At 35.8% G+C, this 21,959-nt stretch overlaps 2 protein-coding genes and 1 long non-coding RNA gene across 3 annotated transcripts; all 3 read left to right on the top strand.

Moving 5' to 3' along the window:
• Positions 1–2,845: 2,845 nt before the first annotated feature.
• LOC109124974 (uncharacterized) lies at positions 2,846–3,851 on the top strand. Its single transcript, XM_087502959.1, has 2 exons — positions 2,846–2,994; positions 3,369–3,851. The coding sequence occupies exons 1-2, from the start codon at positions 2,913–2,915 to the stop codon at positions 3,704–3,706; spliced, it is 420 nt and encodes a 139-aa protein (XP_087359085.1). The 5' UTR covers positions 2,846–2,912; the 3' UTR covers positions 3,707–3,851.
• A 320-nt stretch (positions 3,852–4,171) lies between these two features.
• On the top strand, positions 4,172–5,433 carry LOC104766546 (uncharacterized). The gene is made up of 2 exons (XR_764055.2): positions 4,172–4,668; positions 4,887–5,433. It is a non-coding gene; the product is annotated as an uncharacterized LOC104766546 (long non-coding RNA).
• A 14,997-nt stretch (positions 5,434–20,430) lies between these two features.
• LOC104766547 (uncharacterized) lies at positions 20,431–21,524 on the top strand. Its single transcript, XM_010490460.2, has 2 exons — positions 20,431–20,566; positions 20,978–21,524. Exons 1-2 carry the CDS (start codon positions 20,485–20,487, stop codon positions 21,355–21,357), a joined length of 462 nt encoding a protein of 153 aa, XP_010488762.2. The 5' UTR covers positions 20,431–20,484; the 3' UTR covers positions 21,358–21,524.
• Positions 21,525–21,959: the final 435 nt, after the last annotated feature.

Genomic DNA, 21,959 nt, shown 5'->3' on the forward strand with positions numbered 1-21,959 from the left:
TCATGATCCTGTAAGACCCCTCTTGCTGTCGCATAACCCGGGTTCCCTCTTAATGCACCATCAATGTTTAACTTAACCCAACCCGCATCTGGTCTATGCCAAGAGATCATTCTATCCTCCCTACGTACATCTGTTTGTTTTGGTGTTAGTAAATCATCAGTTCATTATTTTGTTAATACCATCAACATTTGAATATTAGGCATATCTAATTAAGTTTATTAAATTACGATTATGTAAAATAAACAAACAGTACTACGGTATACCACATGTTATTTCTGAATTTAACAATTTAAACCGGTAAACCTAAATTTTTAAACCGTTAAACCTAAATAATATATAGATATAAGGGATATATATTTAAAATTTACAAAACATTTGTCATATATATAGTTAATCTATTGAAAATTACATTTTTATTTTACTTTTAAAAATATAGTTCCCCAGTGTACCGCCGGTTAAAATATAGTTCGTTTGAAATCACGTACATGAAAATTTTATATTTATTTCATATCATTTTAAGGGAAAGCGTGATTTTTGTTTTTCTGTATCATGTTACTTTAATTCGGTTCAAAACACATTAATAACCATGGGAACATCTACTATCCAACATGCCATCGTAAGTCGTAACAAAACTGAACCAAAAACCTTAAATTCTAAATTTTGGGATCCATTAATTACAGAAAAAAACAGTTAATATAACTCATATAGCTAATTTTTAATTGCAATTGGCATAACATTTAAACCCATTGCAAATTTATCCAAAAGCTATAGAACTCACATAATTTAGTTTTACATAAGTTGTCTCGAATTTTTTGTTGTTCTTATCCCACCTAATTACTCATACTTAAGATCGTAATATAACTAACCTTCTAGATAATCTTTACAATCAACATGAAAGGACATAACAAAAACTTAACTGTGTCAAGAGGAGAAAAAGCAACCTCCTTGGCCACGTCTGAAAATGCTGAAAAAGCCTTTGGGCCGTGACAGTGAAACTTATAGATCTTGTCGGCAACAAAATTGGTTCACTTGATTAGCGAGATACTTTATTTATCACTAGTTTATTATTCTTTTCGGATTTTGAAATTTCATCGTCTCTTGGACTTGGTCCGGTTGCCAACTCTTGCTTATGATTCCGTTGTTTAAGAGATTATCACTTCACTTTGTGAGTTTCATTTAAATTTATGCATTTTTGTCCATTTGGACTTTAATAAGTCTCTCGATATCATGCAATCTGCAACTATGTAAATTGTAGTGTGGCGAGTATAACTCGAGTTCGTATATATATATTGCCACCACCGGTTCCTTACCTCGCTTGTCCTATAAATTGGACCTGTGTATTGGAACGAGCTGTTTCTTAAAAAAAAAATCACATTGTCTCTTGTCGTAATCTCAAATAGTAATTTGTATAGAGTGACAAAAATGCTAAGAAATTCACACAAATGAAGTTGCAAGGATGGCTGTAGCTAGCTACATAACTACACTCAGTGACGTGAATGGATACAAATGTTTTGATTGCAGTCGGTCTTAATTAACTATAGCCAAGCTACTAAAAAAAAGTGAATATTGAAACAAAAAAATGTGACTAGTTTTTGGTCAAAATATATACAATTACAAATAAATAACTATGTCACAAAATATATAATTACAAATATAAATATAGATTTGCGATCAAATAAGGTAATTAAATATAACGATTTTTGTGACTAAAATTACCTCACTTCTAGTTACAAATGTCTTTTTATTACTTATCACAATTAGTCACTATTTTACTTACTTTTCGTTTGCTTATATATTGTGACATAATTATTATCACTTTTGTGATTATAATAAAAACATGTAAATTCAAAACTAAATAAGAAAATAGCTTCAATCTTAGTGGAAAAAATCTAAAAATACAAAAAAAATATATAAAAAGATTGCAAATGACATAAAAAAAAAATTTAAAACTATTATTCCGATTTGTGAGTAGTTAATTATATCAGAATTCCTATCATCAGCATCTGATCCAACTTCTGCTTCTATTATTAGATCATCAAAATCTTATGTCTCAACCTGTAATAAATCAGATTCGACAATAAAATTATCATTATCATGTTATATTACAGTGAAATCAAAATTTTGTTTAACAAAATTTTCTTTCTTGGGTACACCATAATTGTTGCTTTCCATTATTCGTTTTTTTCGGCTAAGTTATCCTTAGATATAGAACATAACATACTTAATAAACATTAATGTTTCTGTCAAAACATACTTAATAAACATTAATGTTTCTGTCAAATGTTCCAACAGAGTGAGTATTCGTATTCACGATGGCCAAGCAAAACTTTTGTACCCTCTAAAAGCAGTTTCTAGTTGTACTGCTTGATGCAATCATGCTATACTTACTCTTGTTCAGTGCATATAGATTTTTCTTTATCTGTCTGTCGGTACAGATTGGAAGAAGGATCCTTAACAAGTATAGTGGATGACTTTTCTTTCCAAAAATCTAATACTTTAACCAAAAAGATAGAAAAAACATAACAATCTGATATGAATTCTAAATATCTAGAAGTTTATGCATGCGCTGTGTTTATAAAATTATTTTTAAAACTAGTGGAGTTGTCATTTACGTTGATTCAAATATAGTTACAATGAATCCAACAGCGGACCATAAGGGTCCCGACGCAACACGTATAATACTCTCATACTTATCTCCTAATTACTACTTTGTTTATATTTTGATAACTTTCTTTAACTTTACTTTTGATAAAATAATTTCAACCTTTTTATCCGACTACGTCGTAGTTTTTTGACTTTTCTCGTTTCCTATCCTCCTCATTTTTCTTTAAATAGAGGGCATGCATCGTTACATTTTATCCATCACTTGTTTTAACATACTAAGAGAGTTATAAGAGGTTGAGAAAAAAAAAATGGCTTCAAAGGCTTTGATTCTGTTGGGTCTCTTTGCAATTCTTGTCGTCGTTTCCGAAGTGTCTGCCGCAAGACAGTCGGGTACGTAAAATTATTATATATATGCATTTCAATCTACTTCTACTATTGGATGCTATTTTTTTTTTTTTTTTTTTTTAAGAAAATATGTGCGTGAGGCTATTCGAACTTGAACTAACGTACCGTTTGTAATTTGTCCAACTATTTTTTCCGTTCCATTTTGTGGACTTACTAAAGGCAAGACAGACTTAAGTGATGTGAAGTTTTGTGAAAATTAAATTTGAAATGTGTATTTAATGTTGTAAATATTTTTTTTAAAGTTTGATATATTTGTATTTATTTTTAAAAGTCTTTAAATTAAAAGGACAATGAAATCAGGAAGAGGAATGCACATGTGCACGTGCTTAACAATATCTGAAATACTGTTTTTTGGGCAGGCATGGTGAAGCCGGAGAGTGAGGAAAAAGTGCAACCTGAAGGTTATGGCCATGGCGGCCATGGAGGAGGACACTATGGAGGAGGAGGACATTACGGAGGAGGAGGAGGCGGAGGACACTACGGAGGAGGAGGCGGAGGACACTACGGAGGAGGAGGCGGAGGACACTACGGAGGAGGAGGAGGCCACGGACACGGAGGAGGGGGCCACGGACTTGACGGATACGGAGGACATGGTGGACACGGAGGACATGGAGGCCACGGAGGTGGAGGAGGCCACGGACACGGAGGAGGAGGCCACGGACTTAACGAACCTGTGCAGACACAGCCCGGTGTTTAAAACTCTATAATAGATTCGCCACCATGCATGATTGCACTTATATATACACTTATGTGTGTGTATGACTATAAATAAATCATGGTGAGTTTGTGTAATGCAGTCCCTTCAGAAATGTTTGGAATAAAATTTCATAATACTAGTCTAATTTCTCTCTGTTTGAATTATAATTGCGCTGTTTGCATAATAATTTCGTTTATAGTTATTTCACACACACACAAAAAAAAAAATCGTTTCTAGGTCATATTACTCTATCGGTTTTTTTCTTTCTGTTACGGGAGTTATAATCCCTTATCTTATTCTTGTGTTGGAGAAAAAAAAAAGATGGTAAACTGGCTAGGGAATATTTTTAAAAGTATTACCAAACACCTAGAGATCTAGACAATCAAGGTCTTGCATACACTAGCACTTACAAAGTTCACTAAACATACGAAAGTTCCACAAGGACTCTAGTGTAAGAATTTACTTGTAGTTGACTAAACGAGAAACTGCAAGTCTTACTTGTATAAGAATTTCTTTAAGGCTCTCAGGCAAGAAACCCAAGGCACCGTTCCTCGAACGGAATGAGCTGTTTCTTCCAGCGATGCTTCTCTAGTAATCTCCTCTCCTGACTCGTGTTTGCTAAGGTGTGATCTCTCTTTGATGTATCTCTTTTACTATTTTCCGGCGAGGTTTTCCACAGGAGATGACTTTCTTGATTCTGTTGACTTCGAGCCACTCTCGTCACTTACCGATGTCTTCGGTCACCTTCCTCGTTCTGATGTCTCCTCGTGCACCAACGCCGGAGCCTCCATCTCCGCCGACTCCACTGTAACCACCGGATCCACCAGACCCTCAGATCTATTTTTTCCTTGGGTGAATCTCCTGCCCAGCCGCGAAGCCCCTTCTCCTTCCAACAACTGATGCTTCCCAATGAGTCTCCTCCTCCGTAGTGTCTCACCTTACCTCCCTTGATATTCCCGCAGGTATGCTCTTACTCTTCCTCCAACTCTTCTAAGATGGGAAGGTTTGTGGCTATGGTTTTGTGGAATTCGGATGTGGCTCCTTCAATTTGATGGGCTTAGATATTGTTGTGTCTACTTTAGTGCTCTCTTGCAGCACCCTTATTTCTTTGATGCGATCATTTACCGCAGTATGCGGATTCTATCTTGATTTGACTTTGTTAAAACTTGTTTTGTGGCAGCTTGGACAGAGTTCTTTTGAGTCTAGACAACCGACCAGTTCACCTGGTTCATCGGAGCTTTTGTAGCTCTCATCTCTCCTTTATGGAGCCTTTTATCCTCCCACATATTTCACTTGTGTTTAGTGGTAGTGTTACAAGGAGCATTATGTTAATTGTTCTGCTTGAAGTAGAAGCGGGGATTGTTGTTCAAGACTGTTCTCGTTCAGAATTTGCTGACTGTTTGACGTTAGCATCATTTGAGACTTTGCTTCATCCTCCTTGTGGTTTCAGCAAGGACTTCCAAGCTAAAGAGTTTTGCTTTATTGGATCCTCTTGGTTTGATGCCTCTTTGGCTGAAGTTCAGTTTCTCTTCCCAAAATTTCCTCTTGCTTGGTGGGGTTTGGATGCTCATGAATTGTCGGTATTGCAAGTTTCCTCCTTCCGGCTGATGGTCCTGCTACCTATGTCATAGAGTTTGTAAATCTTTGGGTTATTGTGGATGCGATCTATGAAGAAACTGTTGAGATTGTACTTGTTTGTTGGTCTCTTATGTTCTCTTCTTATGATTTTTACAATCTTAACTAACAAAAATATTCATAACTATTAATTCAGTTATAATATTCAAAATGAGAGTGAAAGAAGCAAAATCATTGTCTATAATTTTGGACTGCACTATCAATACTATACTAGCCATCAAGAGCAAATGTTTATGATTGAACATTTTTTTCTCAAATTCTCTTTAAATTAGAAGAGTTTTTTTGTTAAACTTTTGAAAGTAGATGACACACCTCACAAACTTTCCAAAATGTGATAAAAAGTAATTTTTTATTTGATAATATTATAAACTGTATTACAATCTTTAGATCTATTTAATGTATAATATGAACGGTTAATGTTATGATAATGAAAAGTATGAAAAGAACATTTGGATATGAAATAAATAATAAAAAATAGAAAATTAATCTAAAAATTACCTAAAAATTAAAAACGTCTTATATTATAAAACAAAAGAAAACCTCTAAAACATCCTATATTGAGTATGTCTTAAGAGATTGGGTAAGAGATTATTTTATGTTTTGATAGTCACAAACTCGTTAAAATTTTCAAAAATACTCAATTTTTTTCCATTCCAAAGTTATATTTTTATCCATTCTAAAGTTTCTCTTACTCAAGTTGGATTCTGAGAATAAAATAATGCTATTAAAAAAAAAATTTAGCCTGTTACACAATTTTTTTATATATTCATGTGTGAGAAGAAGTAAAACTATTCCAGTTTAAACTTGATATTAATTCATTGGTATTTATTAATAAAACTTATCGCATTAACACAGTTACAGTAATTATGTTGGTATGATAGGTTTTTTGGTTTTAGTTGCTATGATAGCTTCTATTTGCCCAAAAAAAAGTTGGTATGATAGGTTCTATATATATGCAATCAAATTAAATTTGATTTTTTATATTATATAAAATTGATAATTATTTTTCCAATATTTTATTGTAGATATTGGTTCGTATAAGTTTGGATATGAGATTTTGACAAATACTCTGAAATATGTTTTGTTTAGTTTGATTGTCGCAATTTAAATAACACACAAATAAAAAATTAACAAAAATGTGAATTTACAATTTAAAAATAACTTTATAAAATATATTAATAAACATTTTCTTTTTTATATTACACATATACACATATATAACTACTCTATATGTGTGGATGGTTACACAAATCTACTATACAATTAAATTGATGGGTGAATTTGTGAGATGACCGAAATAAAAAAATAAACTAAGAATATAGCACACTAATGGAAGAAATTAAGTGAATAAACTATAAGCTAAAAAGACAAAAAGGTACAGTGAAAGACACGCACAGCCAGCGAAAGTGATAGAGTACAAAGTCAAATTTTTATTTATTATTTTTCTTTATTTATTTGGATAAATAGTTCTTACCCATTATATTTTAATGTGATATACCTTTTCAACAAAATTAATTGAAACTTTGAATTTATCTTAAAAAAATAGAATATTTTTTCTTCATTCGACATAACTTGAATTTTTAAAATCGGATGTTGAAAACCTTAAATGATAAAACATAAACAACCGTATTAAACCCACAATAAAAAAAACGTAGGTAACTCAAAGTGATATAACATAGGCAACCCAAACAACCGTGTTAAACGACGGTGATAACGAAAATGATAGCAATGATTATCATAGTAGAATAGTGTTTATTTACAACACTTAAATGAAATAGTATAGAACAAAACTAAATAGTATATAATAAAACATTAATGGTAGTGGTAATGACCGTATGGTGGTATCACTTGTGGTTGTTATAAAAAGATTTTGTATCCTTATTTAACATATGCAACCCAAATGATCAAATTAAACTTACACCGAAAAAATTGATATACCCTACAAGATACAATTTAGAAAACCTAATCAACCGAGTTAAACGTGTGAAACAAAATATATAACATATAAATCATTTAGATATGTTAATTATAACTAAATTTATGTAGGTATGCAATTTAAATAAATTTGAACTTGAGAACGATATTAAAAGTAGAATATTACTAATAACATATAAATCATTTAGATATTTTCAATTGTTATGTTCTATATAGTATGGATAATTATTTTATTTTAGTTATATATTAGGTTTTAGTTAACACTATTCGTTTTTGATATATTCAAAATCATAAGATAAACTTAGAAACTCTATATTTTCAAAGTGAGATTGTGAAATATAATTAGTATGAGTTTTGAAATATTACTGAAAAATATAAATAAAAAGTAAAAATTAAATGAACATAATAAAGTAAATAGAAAAAGAGGAAATGGAAAGAGAATAATATATAACATATATCTATATATATAAACAAGGGAGGAAGAGAAGATGTCCACGTAAGGAAGAGAGAAGAAAACACAATGGCAACTGTTACTTATGCAACAAGGATATATCATTATTATAGATAATACAAAGTATATAATAGTTAGATGGTTAGAATTGTTACTCGTTTAATTATAGTTTTTTTTGGGTTTTTCTTGCTAATTTCCCTAAATTGTTTATCAATCACTTTTTTTTTTTTAAACAATTGAATATCAATCACTTAAAAAGTATATTCTTCATGAATAAAGTCCTTTGACAATACTCTTACATGTATTCTCTTTGACACCATATACTGGTATCTTCATGTATCTGTAATAATATATAAAATGAAAATATTAATTTAAAATATCAAATCTTAATTAAAGATATAATTTCATAAACATAAACAAAACAATTAGTTGTTAATTGGTGAGGATTTCATCAACCATGATGTAAATGGGAACCCTTTTGAAGGATGAAAAATATTAGAATACTAAAAACATTATAAAAAAAAAACTAATAAGAGTAGTTCAAAATAGAACATAAATGCTCACATATACTTTCTTGATTTAAACATGAATTTTTGAACCCTGTAAAAATACAGTTAAACATAAAATAGTTTCATAGTATTTAAAAAAAGAATTTTACAAAATAGAAAAGAAGTATGCATACTAAATACTCAAACCATTGTTTATAAGTGATGATCTCTTTATTATTTCACCCAATAAAACAACCTTCAATATATCCCCACTGGCCACTGGTTTGAAAAATCTTACATCATGATTCGGATCTGCCATCGGTGATAGCCATTTTGATATACAAAGTTAGAAATTTCAAGTAGGATTGGGTACACTAACTATGTCTAGCGATGGTTATATTTATAGTGGAGGTCAGCGGTTCCATCAATAAGATAAATGCAATTGATACCATATATTTTCATAACAAAATTATTATTTTCGTTCCTATATCTATGATTTTTTAATTGAAAATGTGTATGATTTAGGTGATGGTAATTAATATTGTGTGCACATTTGGTAAGTAGATAATATTTTTTTTAAGATCTTGAATTTGATCCTAATGACGCATATCCTAAACAATTCAAAATATGGTTCATATTTAAATTCGTAACTGTTAAGATTCGGATTTGGAATGTTTGAATTGCTAATTATTGAAAAGATCTCACGTATCGTTAGTATTTATTGATTGCATATCTTTCTATCTGTTATAGTTAATAGAGATTACGATTTTTCAAAGATTTCCTTAAATTGATTAAATTCAATTTTACAAAAAAAAAAAGTCTGTAGGAAATTTCCGTGTTTTGATGGATACGAAAATATCTGTTAGATACTCATTTTTTTGAAAATACGATCCGAACACAGTTCCTTATTAATTGTATATGTTTGGCTACACGATTTATACCTATTCTTATTCTGTTTTCAGTGGCATTTCATTATAATAATCTCTAATCCTATGTATTTTTATTAAAAATATTTCCTTTTTAATAGTATAAATGTTATATGTTAAAAGATAATTATTATTGAACCTTAGTGGAGACATAAACAACACGAAAAGCGCTCGGTTGAACTTGATCGCGTATGAAATGATAATCCAACGCTATGTGTTTCATGTGTTTCATGAGAGAGTGGAATACTGGGTTAGCAATAAGATATGTAGTACCAACATTTTCATAGTAGATGGTTGGCACTTGTGGAAGAACAATGTCAAGCTCACTTAACAGAGGAAAGATCCAGATAATTTTAAAGGAAGTATTAGCCATACTCAGCCTCGGTGGATGAGTGTTGTTTCTTAAAGGTCCATGAAATTGGATTATGACTAAGATAAAAAAATATATGCATTCTTTGAGACTAAGTCATCATTGTCACTTGTCCAGTCAAGAGTAAGCATAGAGGTTGAACGAAGTTCGACGCTTGAGACAAATATCATGAGAGGATGTACCAGTTAAATAATGGAGTATGCGCTTGACAGCTTTCCAATGTTCATTCGTAGGCATATGCATATATTGAGACAAACAATTAACGGAAAATGATATTTTAGGACGCGTAAAAGGCAAGTAATGGAGGCTCCCAACCACACTTCTGTATGCAGTAGAATCTGTAAGTTTCATACCAGAGTGAAGGGAGAGCTTTGGAAATGTTGCCATTGGAGTGTTGCCCGAATTTGACATGAGCATGTTTGTTTTAGCAAGGAGATCCAAGATATACCTTCGTTGATTCAAGTGTAGACCGTGGAAGTCTTGGCATGCCTCAGTGCCGAGGAAATATGATAAGTTCTCGTAATCCTTAACAGAGAATCTAGCTGCTAAACCATCCAAAGTTTGAGAAAGCGGGTGACGATCATTACCCGTGACAAGTGAATCATCAACGTATATAAGCATGTAGACAATAGAGGAGCCCTTCTTGATAATGAAAAGAGAAGTATCTGCAACTGAATTCACGAAACCCACAACAAGAAGATATGTCTTCAACCCGAGATACCAAGTCCTGTGTGCTTGTGCTTGTTTTAGGCTATAGATTGCCTTAAGTAGTCTACAAACATGATCCGGTTTATCAGAATCAACAAAACCTGGGGGTTGAGACATATATACTTACTCCATCAGTTCCCTGTAAGAAAGAATTTTTAACATCGAGCTATCTTATAAGCTAATCACGTGCAACTGCAACATCAGCATCCCACAATGGTAACCTAGTTGTATTTTGTTTTGAAAACCCATTGACATCCCACAATGGTAACCGAATACGATGGTTTCAGAACTAAATCCCATGTGTAATTTCGTAATTGAGCATTGATTTCATTGGTGAGAGCCGACGAAAAACGTTCATCTTTGAGAGCTTGACTCGCTGTGTGAGGTTCAGGAGCCGCCAATTTAACAGTAAGTGAGTAATTTTTTTGTTTGGCTTGAAAGCACCCTTCTTTGCCCATGTAGCCATGGAGTAACGATTGATATGTTGTGGCGGTGCTTGTGGGATAATCAGAGGAGCTAGTGCAGAAATCGGTTGTGGAGTAGGTTGGCGGCAGCGATAGTGAATGGTGGTCGGGAGACAATTGTGGTGTTGGAACCAGTGAGGTAGATGGAGATGATGTCGTTGTTGGAGTAGTCGGGATTGTTTCATTTTCAGGTTGAATGGTGGAGGAAGACAGTGGTTGGATTGGTTCAATGTGTCAGATCTGTTGATTTTGCTGGGTAGGCTATTGGGTGTTGGAGGATGTTTGACGTACTAGATTATTTTGTGGTGATTGGATCTGGGCCGTGGGGTGCGGTCCTCCTTTTCTAGGAGCAGTGGGCTCAGAGGAAGAGGGAGAAGAAAGTGAATATGATGAAGATTGAGAAAATACATGAGACAACGAGACCAGCATCAATGAGGAGGCCAGCGACTGAGAAGCATTAATCAAAGGTGCCGAAGATGAAAACAACTGAAAGATCCCAACCGGGGGCAACAAGGACTGTTTGAGTAAGATGAAGATAACCAGAGAAAAAGCAGAAACAGGTGAAGACGTGTCGACGGTGGGTGATGTTTTGCTAAACGGAAAATCAACCTCCACAAACTGGACATAACACGATACATAGATGCAACCATAAACCATATCAAGACAAAAGTATGCATTTTGGGATTGTGAGTAGCCACACATTTTTTGGATCAATCCGCAAGTTTATAAGCCGCATATGGACGAAGCAAGGGAAATGAGGTACAACTAGACACCCTTAGCGTTGTGTAGTTTGGAGTCTCCATAAAAAGCATCTAATGAGGTGATTGATTCTCTAAGACTCGCGTTGGTAAGCGATTTATGAGATATACTGCATTGGAGAAGGCAAATGGCCAATACTTCTTCGGCATAGATGCTTGAGAGAGCAGTGTAAGACCAGTCTCTACAATGTGACGATGCTTGTTTCCAAAGAGAAATGTATTCACCGCCGTTTTCGAAGTACAAGGCTTGGCGATCTTCTCATGAAAGTGATTCTCAAGAAGGGCCTTGAACGCAATGAAGGTATGTTTGACATCAAATTCGTTTTTGAGAGGACAGAACCAGGTATAACGCGTGTAATGGTCCAAAAAAAGAAGATAGTACTTGTAATTATCAAGAGAGAGTATAGGAGAAGTCTAGACATCTGTGAAAAGATATTGAAGGGGTTTAATGGATTTAATAGAAGAAACTGCCTAAGGCAGCTTATGTGTTATATTTAGTAAGCAATCAGAACAAGATAATGAATTTGAAGAAGAGCAGGAAAGAGGTAAAGAGAATCGAGAGACAATAGTGTTTAAAACAAAGGAGGAAAGATAGCCAAGAGGTGAATGCCAAGAGGTTAAAGTTGTTTTTGGACTTGGTGATGCATAGAACGCTTTTATTTGAGAAGGAGTCACCAGCCACTCATATAGTTCATCTCTAGTCTTGCCTAGGACACACGTCTAGAGTTGCATAGCTGATATACAAAACCAATGTTTTATGTATGTTGGGTACACATTAAACAGTATCTAGAGTAAGAGGTCTCTTAGGAGAGGGTAGAGTGGCCAAACCTTTATGAGAGATTTTCAAATCTGAGCCATCACCAATTAGAACTTTGTCGCTGCTAGGGTATGGCTGGTGGAGGGAGAGATTCTGGACATCAGATGTAATATGATGTGTAGCACCACTATCCATCGTCCACAGATCATAGTTGTTGGCGGCACCGAGAACTAGGTTAGCGCGTGGCTGCGAGGGTGTGAAAGGACTGTTGTGTTGTGGTCGAGAAAGTGACACATGATTCTGGAGCTGAGGGCACAACCTAGCAGAATAACCTTGAAGGCTGCAAAATTGGCATTTGCCCAAATAAAGGTGAGACTGACGCTGATTAGACTAAGGAGAGGAAGAATGCCAGTTAGAGTGCTGAGTGTTGATTATTGTTGCGATTGTTGTTGTTGTTGGGAAGACGTTGCATTGCAACACTAGTTGTTATGAGAAGAGAGACGAGTGTAGCCTTGGATAAAAGCTTGTACTCACGAATATTTCAACGCTCATGAACATCAATTTGACTAATAATAGGACGATAGTCTTCCAATAGTCTTCAGGGTGTTTGAGCGGGTGGGACCGGTAGCATATAGGCTGGAATTGCCTGAGGTTTTGCATGCGTTTGTGACAACCTGTCCCATGGACCCCACTATCCCCCCGCTAGCTTGCTACCCCATGGATCCCAAGCTGGCCCTACAGGGCATCGATCCTAATCCCTCACTGTGGAAATGGAAGTGATCATCCAAATCCACCAGTAGGTTATTGGTGCGCCTGGTCAATTGGTGACAACTTGTCCTGTTGTAAGGTTGTTAAAGGGTGGGGATCAGGGTTCGAGGAACGCCTGGCGCACCAATAACCTACTGGTGGATTTGGATATCCACAAAGAAGGGTTAGGATCGATGCTCTACAGGGCCAGCTTGGGGCCTATGGGGGCAAGCTAGCGGGGGGGGGGGGGGGGGGAGGGGGGTGCGCTAGTGGGGTTCACGGGACGGGTTGTCACAGCGTTCCACAAGGTTTTCCATGTGTCGATGTTGCGGAAGTGTCTTCGTGAGGATGATCGGTTGTTGGCTAAGATTCCTGAGGATTTTCAGCCTAACATGACTTTGGAGGCGAGACCAGTCAGGGATCTCGAGAGGAGGATCAAAGAACTACGGAAGAAGAAGATTTATTTGATGAGAGTCTTTTGGGAATGTGATGGTGTTGAGGAGCAGACTTGGGGTCCAGAGGCAAGAATGAAGGCATGGTTCAAGAAGTAGTTCATGAAGCAGGTTGTGACTTTAACTTGTCTAGCCTGGTCCCAGTTGTAGTCCGTGGCTTGAGCGGGAATGGAGTATTCCAGCCCATCTCTCTTGTTTACTGGGTCGCTTAGGGGTGGTTGGTTGTGCGACTAAGTAACAAGATGAGGTGGTGTTCGGAGTATGAAATTTCCGTGAGGCAGTGGTTATAAGGGAAAGTATCCTGAATTAGAAGTTTGTAAAAGTGGGAAATTCCGGATGTGGAAAGTTCTAAAAATGGAAAGTTTGATGGGAATTAGAATTTGTCCATTTTTAGTGGTTGTGAGCCTTCGAGGGGTTTGTGTGGCCTTCGTGGCGGACTAGATAGTCTTTTATGTGCCGTGTGTGGCGGTTTTGGGAGACATGTTTGGCCTTCGTGGCGGGCTGGTAGCCAATTTTTTGGTCTTTGTGACGGTCCCTCAGGACGTTTGGCCTGTTTAGGCGATCCTTCGGGAAGACTGGTCTTTGTGACGGTCTTTCGGGACGATTGGTCTTCGTGACGGTCCTTCGGGATGAGAGGTCTTTGTGACGGTCCTTTGGGATGAGTGGTCTTCGTGACGGTCCTTCGGGACAAATGGTCTTTGTGACGGTCCTGTTTAGGATATTTGTCTGCCTTTGTGGCGGCCCTTGTGGCATTTTAGATGATCCTTGTGTGGTCATGAGGTATTCCAGTGAGGGAATATGTGGTTGATAGGACATTGTGTTGTTTTACGTGAACCACGGGAAGGAAACCAGGTTAGGGATAGGACTCAGACGTGTTCAGAATTGTTTGCGCTAGGGGCAATTGGTCCCGAACGACTCTAGGTCTTTAGTTCTCCTAGTACCGCCATATTTTGAGACTTTGTGGCTTGATAGTATGGTTGGTATATCGACTTCGGATGATGATCTGGGGGAACGTTGTAGGGTGGCAACCCGAAAGACGAATATTGGACTTCCCTTATATATTATGGCATGCGGGTTTAGGCCCGATGAGGAGCCTATATTATGGCATGCTGGTTTCGGCCTGATGAGGAGCCAATAAAAACTCAAGGTCGAGACATATGAGTAAAGGAAAGTCCAAAAGTCGAGAGCAAATAACGTCTGAAACATGAGTCTATCGCCTATAGGTAACCTTCGTAGATCGTTCGGAGGAAGTGCAGGCCGTGGAGACGGTTGCACATGAGTCCTTGGCTGACGATTGTTTGAGATTCGAGGACGAATCTATGTTGGTGGGGAAGAATTGTAACATCCGTGTTCCGGAAATAGAGTTTGGGATGTGTTGAGTAACCAAAGGAGTGGGTTTTAATTGATTTTTGGTTTAATTAAATCCTGATTTAATCTAATTAAACCAAAAATCCCTAATCTCCCTCATAAGTCACGCCTCCTCTCAAATAATGTATGAAACATGAGTCTGTCGCCTATAGGTAACCTTCGTAGATCGTTCGGAAGAAGTGCGGGCCGTGGAGACGGTTGCACATGAGTCCTTGTCTGACGGTTGTTTGAGATTCGAGGACGAATCTATGTTGGTGGGGAAGAATTGTAACATCCGTGTTCCGGAAATAGAGTTTGGGATGTATTGAATAACAAAAGGAGTGGGTTTTAATTGATTTTTGGTTTAATTAAATTCTGGTTTAATCTAATTAAACCAAAACCCCTAATCTCCCTCATAAGTCACGCCTCCTCTTTAGTTTTTTTGCTTTTTTGGACATTGAGAGAGAGGGAGAGAAAGTGTGAGAACCCTTGGTTTTATGGTGTAAAAGAGGAAGATAAGGAGATCAAGCTTTTTCCTTAGAGCAAAGAGAGAAGCAGAACTGTTAGGGTTTGGGAGAAGGAGGATCCGACTGCTCAAATCGTTTCGAAAGGTATTGATATTTATTAGGTTGGAATCTAAGAGATTTTCATACACTCTCCATTTTACAGAAGTGAATTTGAGTTAATATTCTAGGAGATATCGGTAGTTTTGTGGAGCGCTTCTTCTCAATCGCGTATTGAGACCTGCGAGGGTTTCGGGTTAGATTGCGGTGTCATCTGTGATCTGATCATGCTGAAATTTTGGTGGGAAGCTTCTGGACGTCTAGACGTTGCTTTTCACCGGAGGGATTGGAAAGTTAACGGTGTTTTTGGATTTCGTGGTTTCACTTGTGAGGTTGTTCTTTTCTGATTTTTCTGGCAGTTTGTTTTCAATGTTTGTTTGTTGTGGTGATTGGTTGTAGGTGCGAGTTTGGTTGTTCTTGGATATTTGGAGAGCTTCTTTTTTGGTTGTATTTATTTTCGTGACTCACTTGTTAAGGTGAGTGTGTGACCATGAGCTTATCTAAGCGATTGGGTTGTATGACTTGTTTTGTGTGATGATGTGTAGGTGTGGTGAAAGTGTTATTGGTTGTTCTGTTTAACGGTTGGTTTGTTATATTTTATTTGTAGTTGTACTCTTGATTTTCTTGTGTGTATACCTCGTAGATGGAAGGATCGCCTCACTGGGTATTTTTGGTAATACTCACGCATATCATTGTGTTTGTGGTGCAGATGACCGTGGGATCATGGCAATGAAGAGGAGAATGTTCTAGGGACTTAGTTGTTATGTTTTGGTTTATACTAGGTAGCTAGAATTGGAATGTTGGTATTAGAACCATGGTTTAAGTTGCTAGTTTTGGTATATGATTCTGGTTAATTATTGGTTTATTATTATTGGTATTTTCTGTTGCTTATTTGGTGATTTGAGTTCTGCATATTTAAATAAATATTTTTGAGTTATTTATTTATTATTTATTATTATTATTTATTAAAAAAAATGGGTCGGGTTGTTTCAATTATTTACATAAATATGTCACTAACATATATAAGGCAATGTTCTTTTTTATAAGTTTTTTAAAATGAAAGATTTAATCAACATGCAAAATCCAGAAATGTATTTAATTATCCATTTCCTAACATATTTAGTTATTAGAAGTAAATTACACTTCACAAACAATAAAAAAAAGTTATTCATTTATTTACATGCCCTTTTGATTTGGTGTGAATGCAAGGTTGCAATCAACAGGTACCTGAGATGCAAAACAAACAAGCAGAGAACCAAAACAAGTCAGTACTCAGAATGATAAGTGTAACAGAACTTAATCTTTCAAAACTTGAAATATCAAATATAGCAAAATGAATCCCAAATGACAACGGCGCCAAATTGATACTAGGCTTTTGTCTCTCCTAGTAGGTCTAAATTAACCTAATGCAGTTGTAGTACAGAAGATGTCAATCAAAATGGAAAACTTTACTAACAATCGAGATGCAATCAAGTAGTCACAAGTTAAGCCAGATTCAAAATGAGTTTTTGTCTAACAACCTAGAGTGAACGAGATGCAAGAACAAAACGAGTTTGTAGAACAGGAGCTAAAATGCAGTAACAGAGGAGAGAAAAAACAAGCTAAACGAGCAGAGATAAAAGAGCAAGCTATTGCAACGAAAAAAAACAAAGAACAAGTTTTTTGAGATATAGAAACAATCAGATAAGTAGAGGCCTTAAGGATGGAGTTATTGATTTCGGTGGAGTCTCTTAATCTACCTAAAATGCCTAACAGAACACAATCAAGCTATCCTTTGACAACGAACATCACAACTTAGCTAATCCAATCTCTTGTTAGAAGCTACTCAGACTCAATCACTTCCAAACCTAACTCTCGCTAGAGAAAAATGATTAGGAAGGCATGACAAACAAGTTCATTCACGTCAATAAACACCCTAGACATCCAATCTCTTAGGCTAGAAATATAAATCTCTGGTATTTGTTTGTTCAAGCATCTCATGGAACACCTTTTGGGTGCTGAGATGCTTAAGATCTAATCTCAAATGATCAGTAAGAAATTAGCAGTAAGAACACTAATCCAGAAGGGACATCAAACAATCTAAGTTTAGGCATCCTATTAGACTAAGATTCTCCACCTAATATATCCCATCTTCAAGAACCCTATTTCACTACTCAAGAACAATCATCATCAAAACCCCATAAAACCCAGAAAACACTAAATTAAGCATGCCTAGATAGATAAAGATGAGATAAACAACTTTGCAAAAGAAATCAAATGCAAAAACTAAAAGGATTACGAGATATCTTGATTACAAACTCAGAAACGTTTTGGTGGCTACCTAAACACCCTAGGATAAAAGTTCTCTTGAGTAAAGACTTAAAAGAGTATTTATAGCAAAACATGGAAAGCCGTAAAACATAAAACGACAAGATAGAGAGGCGGTTTAGGAACCCTTCTCGAACGCGTCTTCAGAACAAAACTAGAAAGTCGGTTTAAAAGCGTCGATCGAGTCGCATCGTGAGAGTGTCGATCGAGTCAGATTCTAGGAAGTTCGATCGAATGGCGGATTGAGATTGTCGATCGAGTGACAGCTTGAAGATGTCGATCGAGTGGCAGGTTGAAAACATCGATCGAGTGGCAGCTTGAAAAGTGTCGTTTGGGTGCTGCTGATCGAGTCGCGTCTTGAGGGTGCTCAGGAGCCCTCCTGGGACGTCTTGGTCGAGTTGTTGCTAACATGTCCAATCGAGTGGGAGCTCTCCTTTGCGTACAGGTCGAGTCGGAATTCAGAACGTACGTGTATACACTAAAACGGTAATAACTTTTGAACCACGCCTCCGATTAGCTTAAAATAAACGGCATTGGAAAGATGACTCAATTCTCTACAACTTTAGTGAAGACGTCGAAAACTGAATACCAAAGTGAAATCTTCACTCGACTCGATCAAAGACGTGGAAGGTTGGGTCGCGCTCGGTAGTGTAGATCGAGTCGCTGGACTGCTTTCCTGTTCTCTGTTTGCTTTTGATGGTTTGGACCTTTACTAAAACACCTGAAACAACTCCAATATGCAAGATGCATGCAAGACCAATGCAAAAACTACCTAAATATGGGTATTATGCAAAAAAAACTAAAAACAATGCAAAACAATAAGTTAAGACAACAGAATGAATGAGAAATACATGATGAAAAAATGTAAAATATACACATATCACGGGTTAATGTTAATAACTACGTAGTAATTTTAAAATCAGAAACTCCAGAAAAACTGCTATTAATTTGTATCTTAGTAAACCAGACATGTTATATCATTCACAAAAATCTAACTGATTTTGAGAGTAAATAAAGGGTTTCAACTTTCAACTGTTTTGGAAGTCGGAACACTTTCATTCTCAAACGGCGACGAACACACGATTAAAATTAGTTGCAAAGAGCTTTTGATATTTTGTTAGTGTTCTTTTGATTTTATTTAGATCTAAATACTTTAATCACTTTATTATTATTTTTAAATTTCATATTTTTTTTGTAGACATCTTTAAATTTCATATTTTGTTAAACATGATATGGTTATTTTTATTTTTATATTTATAAACTACATGATTTAATAAAATTTACTAAAAATTGTAATCAACTAAATGTGGTCGAATCCGGTTAATCCAATGATCCAGTAACCCGAAAGTTAATCTAGTTCACAATCCCATTTAGGTTTTAAAACATTGAAAAATACTATGTGAAGAGAAGAAAAAGCAACCTTCCTAGCTACGACACGTTTGAAAATGCGGAAAAAAGCCTTTGTGCCGTGAAAGTGAAACTTTTAAATCTTGTCGGCAACAAAATCTTGTGACTTATACTCAGTTGTGACCATTTTATTGTAACAGAGAAAAATTAGTATCATTTTTGTCACAATAAAACATTTGTGACAGAATATTGATATATTGTGACTATTAAATTGGTAACAATATTGTCTTTTTATTGTAGTGACTGGCGTGATACTTTATCTCACTAGTTTACTATTCTTTTTGAAATTTTAAATTCAAAAACAGCTAGTAATGGTCACTCCAATACATCGGTCCGTTCCAGATGACAAACGAGGTAAGCAACTGGTCATGCCAATATAATATAAGAAATCAAGTTCGACTCGCCAAGACAGAGCTGATTACATGATATATGTGCTCTCTTGGACTTTGGTCCGGTTGTCAAATCTTCCTCATGACTCCATTATTTATAAGGTTTAGGGTGATCTATGCACTTTAACTTGCGAGTCTCATTTAAATTTATACACTTTTGATAATTACAAAATTCATATCCATTTGGACTTTAATTAGCACATGTATCATGTAATCAGCTCTGTCTTGGCGAGTCGAACTTGAGTTCTTATATTATATTGGCATGACCAGTTGCTTACCTCGTTTTTCATCTGGAACGGACCGATGTATTGGAGTGACCATTACCAGCTGTTTTTTTTTTTTTAATTCCAAAGTCGCTTATCATAATGTCAACAGTAATTTTTGGAGCTACATGACTACACTTAGTGACTTGGATAACACTTAGGTAATGGATAGAAGTTTTTTGGTTGCAGTCGGCCTGAATTAATTATAGCTAAATCAAAAGTTTCAATAGAATATTCGTATTAACGATGGCCAAACAAAACTTTTGTACCCTCGAAAAGTAGTTTCTACGTAGTACTCTGCTTGATGCAATCATGCTATACTTACTCTTGTTCAGTGCATCTAGATTTTTCTTTATTCTCTGTCGGTAGAAATTGGAAGAATGATCCTTAACGAGTATCCATAGTGGATGACTATGATCTGTCCAAAAAATAATCTGATATGAATATATGATAGTAATGTGCTTATAAAAATATTTTTAAAACTAGTGGAGTTGTCATTTACATTGATTCATATATAGTTACAATTACAATGAATCCAACAAAGAACCATAAAGGGCCCGACGCAACACGTAGAGATACTTTGATACTTATCTCCTAATAATTACTACTTTGTTTATATTGTGATAACTTTCTTTAACTTTAACTTTGGATAAAACTATTGCCTTCTTTTTATCCTACTGCGTTGTAGTTTTTTGATTTTTCTAGTTTCCTGCCCTCCTCACTGTCTATAAATAGAGGGCATGCATCGTAACATTGTATTCATCACTTGTTTTAACATACTAAGAGTTATATATAATAAGAAGTTGAAAAAATGGCTTCCAAGGCTTTGATTCTGTTGGGTCTCTTTGCAGTTCTTCTCGTCGTCTCCGAAGTTTCTGCAGCAAGGCAGTCGGGTACGTAAAGATATTTTATACATTTCGGTCTACTTTTAGAAAAAGAATCAATATATGTTCGTAAGGCTGATCAAACTTGAACTAACGTACTATCATTTGTTAAATTTATCCAATTATTTTGTAATTTTGTCCGTTACATTATGTGGACTACTAAAGGCAAGACTGACTTCACTTAAGTGACATGAATGGAGTCATGTACGTCCCATTTAAAATTATTGTGAAATTGATGTTTAGAAAGTGTATATGTAAGGTTGTAAAATATTTTATTATTTTTTAAGAAAACTAGAGACCCGAATTTATGGATTTATATGTAGATGTCTTTAAAGCACAAATAAAACATTGAGATCGGTAAGAGGAATGCACATGTGCACGTGTTTAACAATATCTTTGAAATAATGTTATTTTGGGCAGGCATGGTGAAGCCGGAGAGTGAGGAAACAGTGCAACCTGAAGGTTATGGCGGTCACTACGGAGGAGGAGGCGGAGGACACTACGGAGGAGGAGGAGGCGGAGGACACTACGGAGGAGGAGGAGGCGGAGGACATTACGGTGGAGGAGGAGGCCACGGACATGGAGGAGGAGGCCACGGACTTGACGGATACAATGGAGGACATGGTGGACACGGAGGAGGATACAGCGGAGGAGGAGGTCACGGAGGTGGAGGACACCACGGAGGAGGAGGCCACGGACTTGACGGATACAACGGAGGACATGGTGGACACGGAGGAGGATACAGCGGAGGAGGAGGCCACGGGCTTAACGAACCTGTTCAGACTAAGCCCGGTGTTTAAAACTCTATAAGACTATAATATTTTCATCACCATGCATGCATGGTTGCACTGATATATACACTTATATGTGTGTATGACTATAAATAAACCATGGTGAGTTTGTAATGCAGTACCTTCAGAAATGTTTGGAATAAAGTTTCACAATATTAATTAGTTTCATAAATAAACCATGCTGAGTCCTTTCACAAATTACTATCTTTCGGTTTTCTTCTGTCATGAAGTTATATTTCCGTTAATAGTGGTGACTGGTGAAGAAGACGCGGGTGTAGTAGTATGGAGTTATTATTCTTAGTGTTGGAGAACATAAAAAAAGATGTTAAAGTGGCTAGGGACTGTTTTTAAAAATAGGGTCTGTTTGCGTATTAGTATATTTTGGAAACTTAATTGGCAAACTAATACATTTACTATTCAAAATTGGAAAAATAGGTGTTGTGTAATAGAAAATGTGTGAGATATGAGAGATTGTGGGACATAGGCTTGAGTGAAAAGATTACCAAAACGGGTATGTGTGTTGGTGAGAAATAATTTTTTTTTTACTTCAATCATAATTATTCAAATAATTGATAATATAATCTTTTTTTAGAAATTTTCTTGGATACAAA

This window comes from Camelina sativa, chromosome 19, assembly GCF_030686135.1.
Source record: "Camelina sativa cultivar CO46 ecotype springtype chromosome 19, ASM3068613v1".
NCBI lineage: Eukaryota > Viridiplantae > Streptophyta > Magnoliopsida > Brassicales > Brassicaceae > Camelina > Camelina sativa.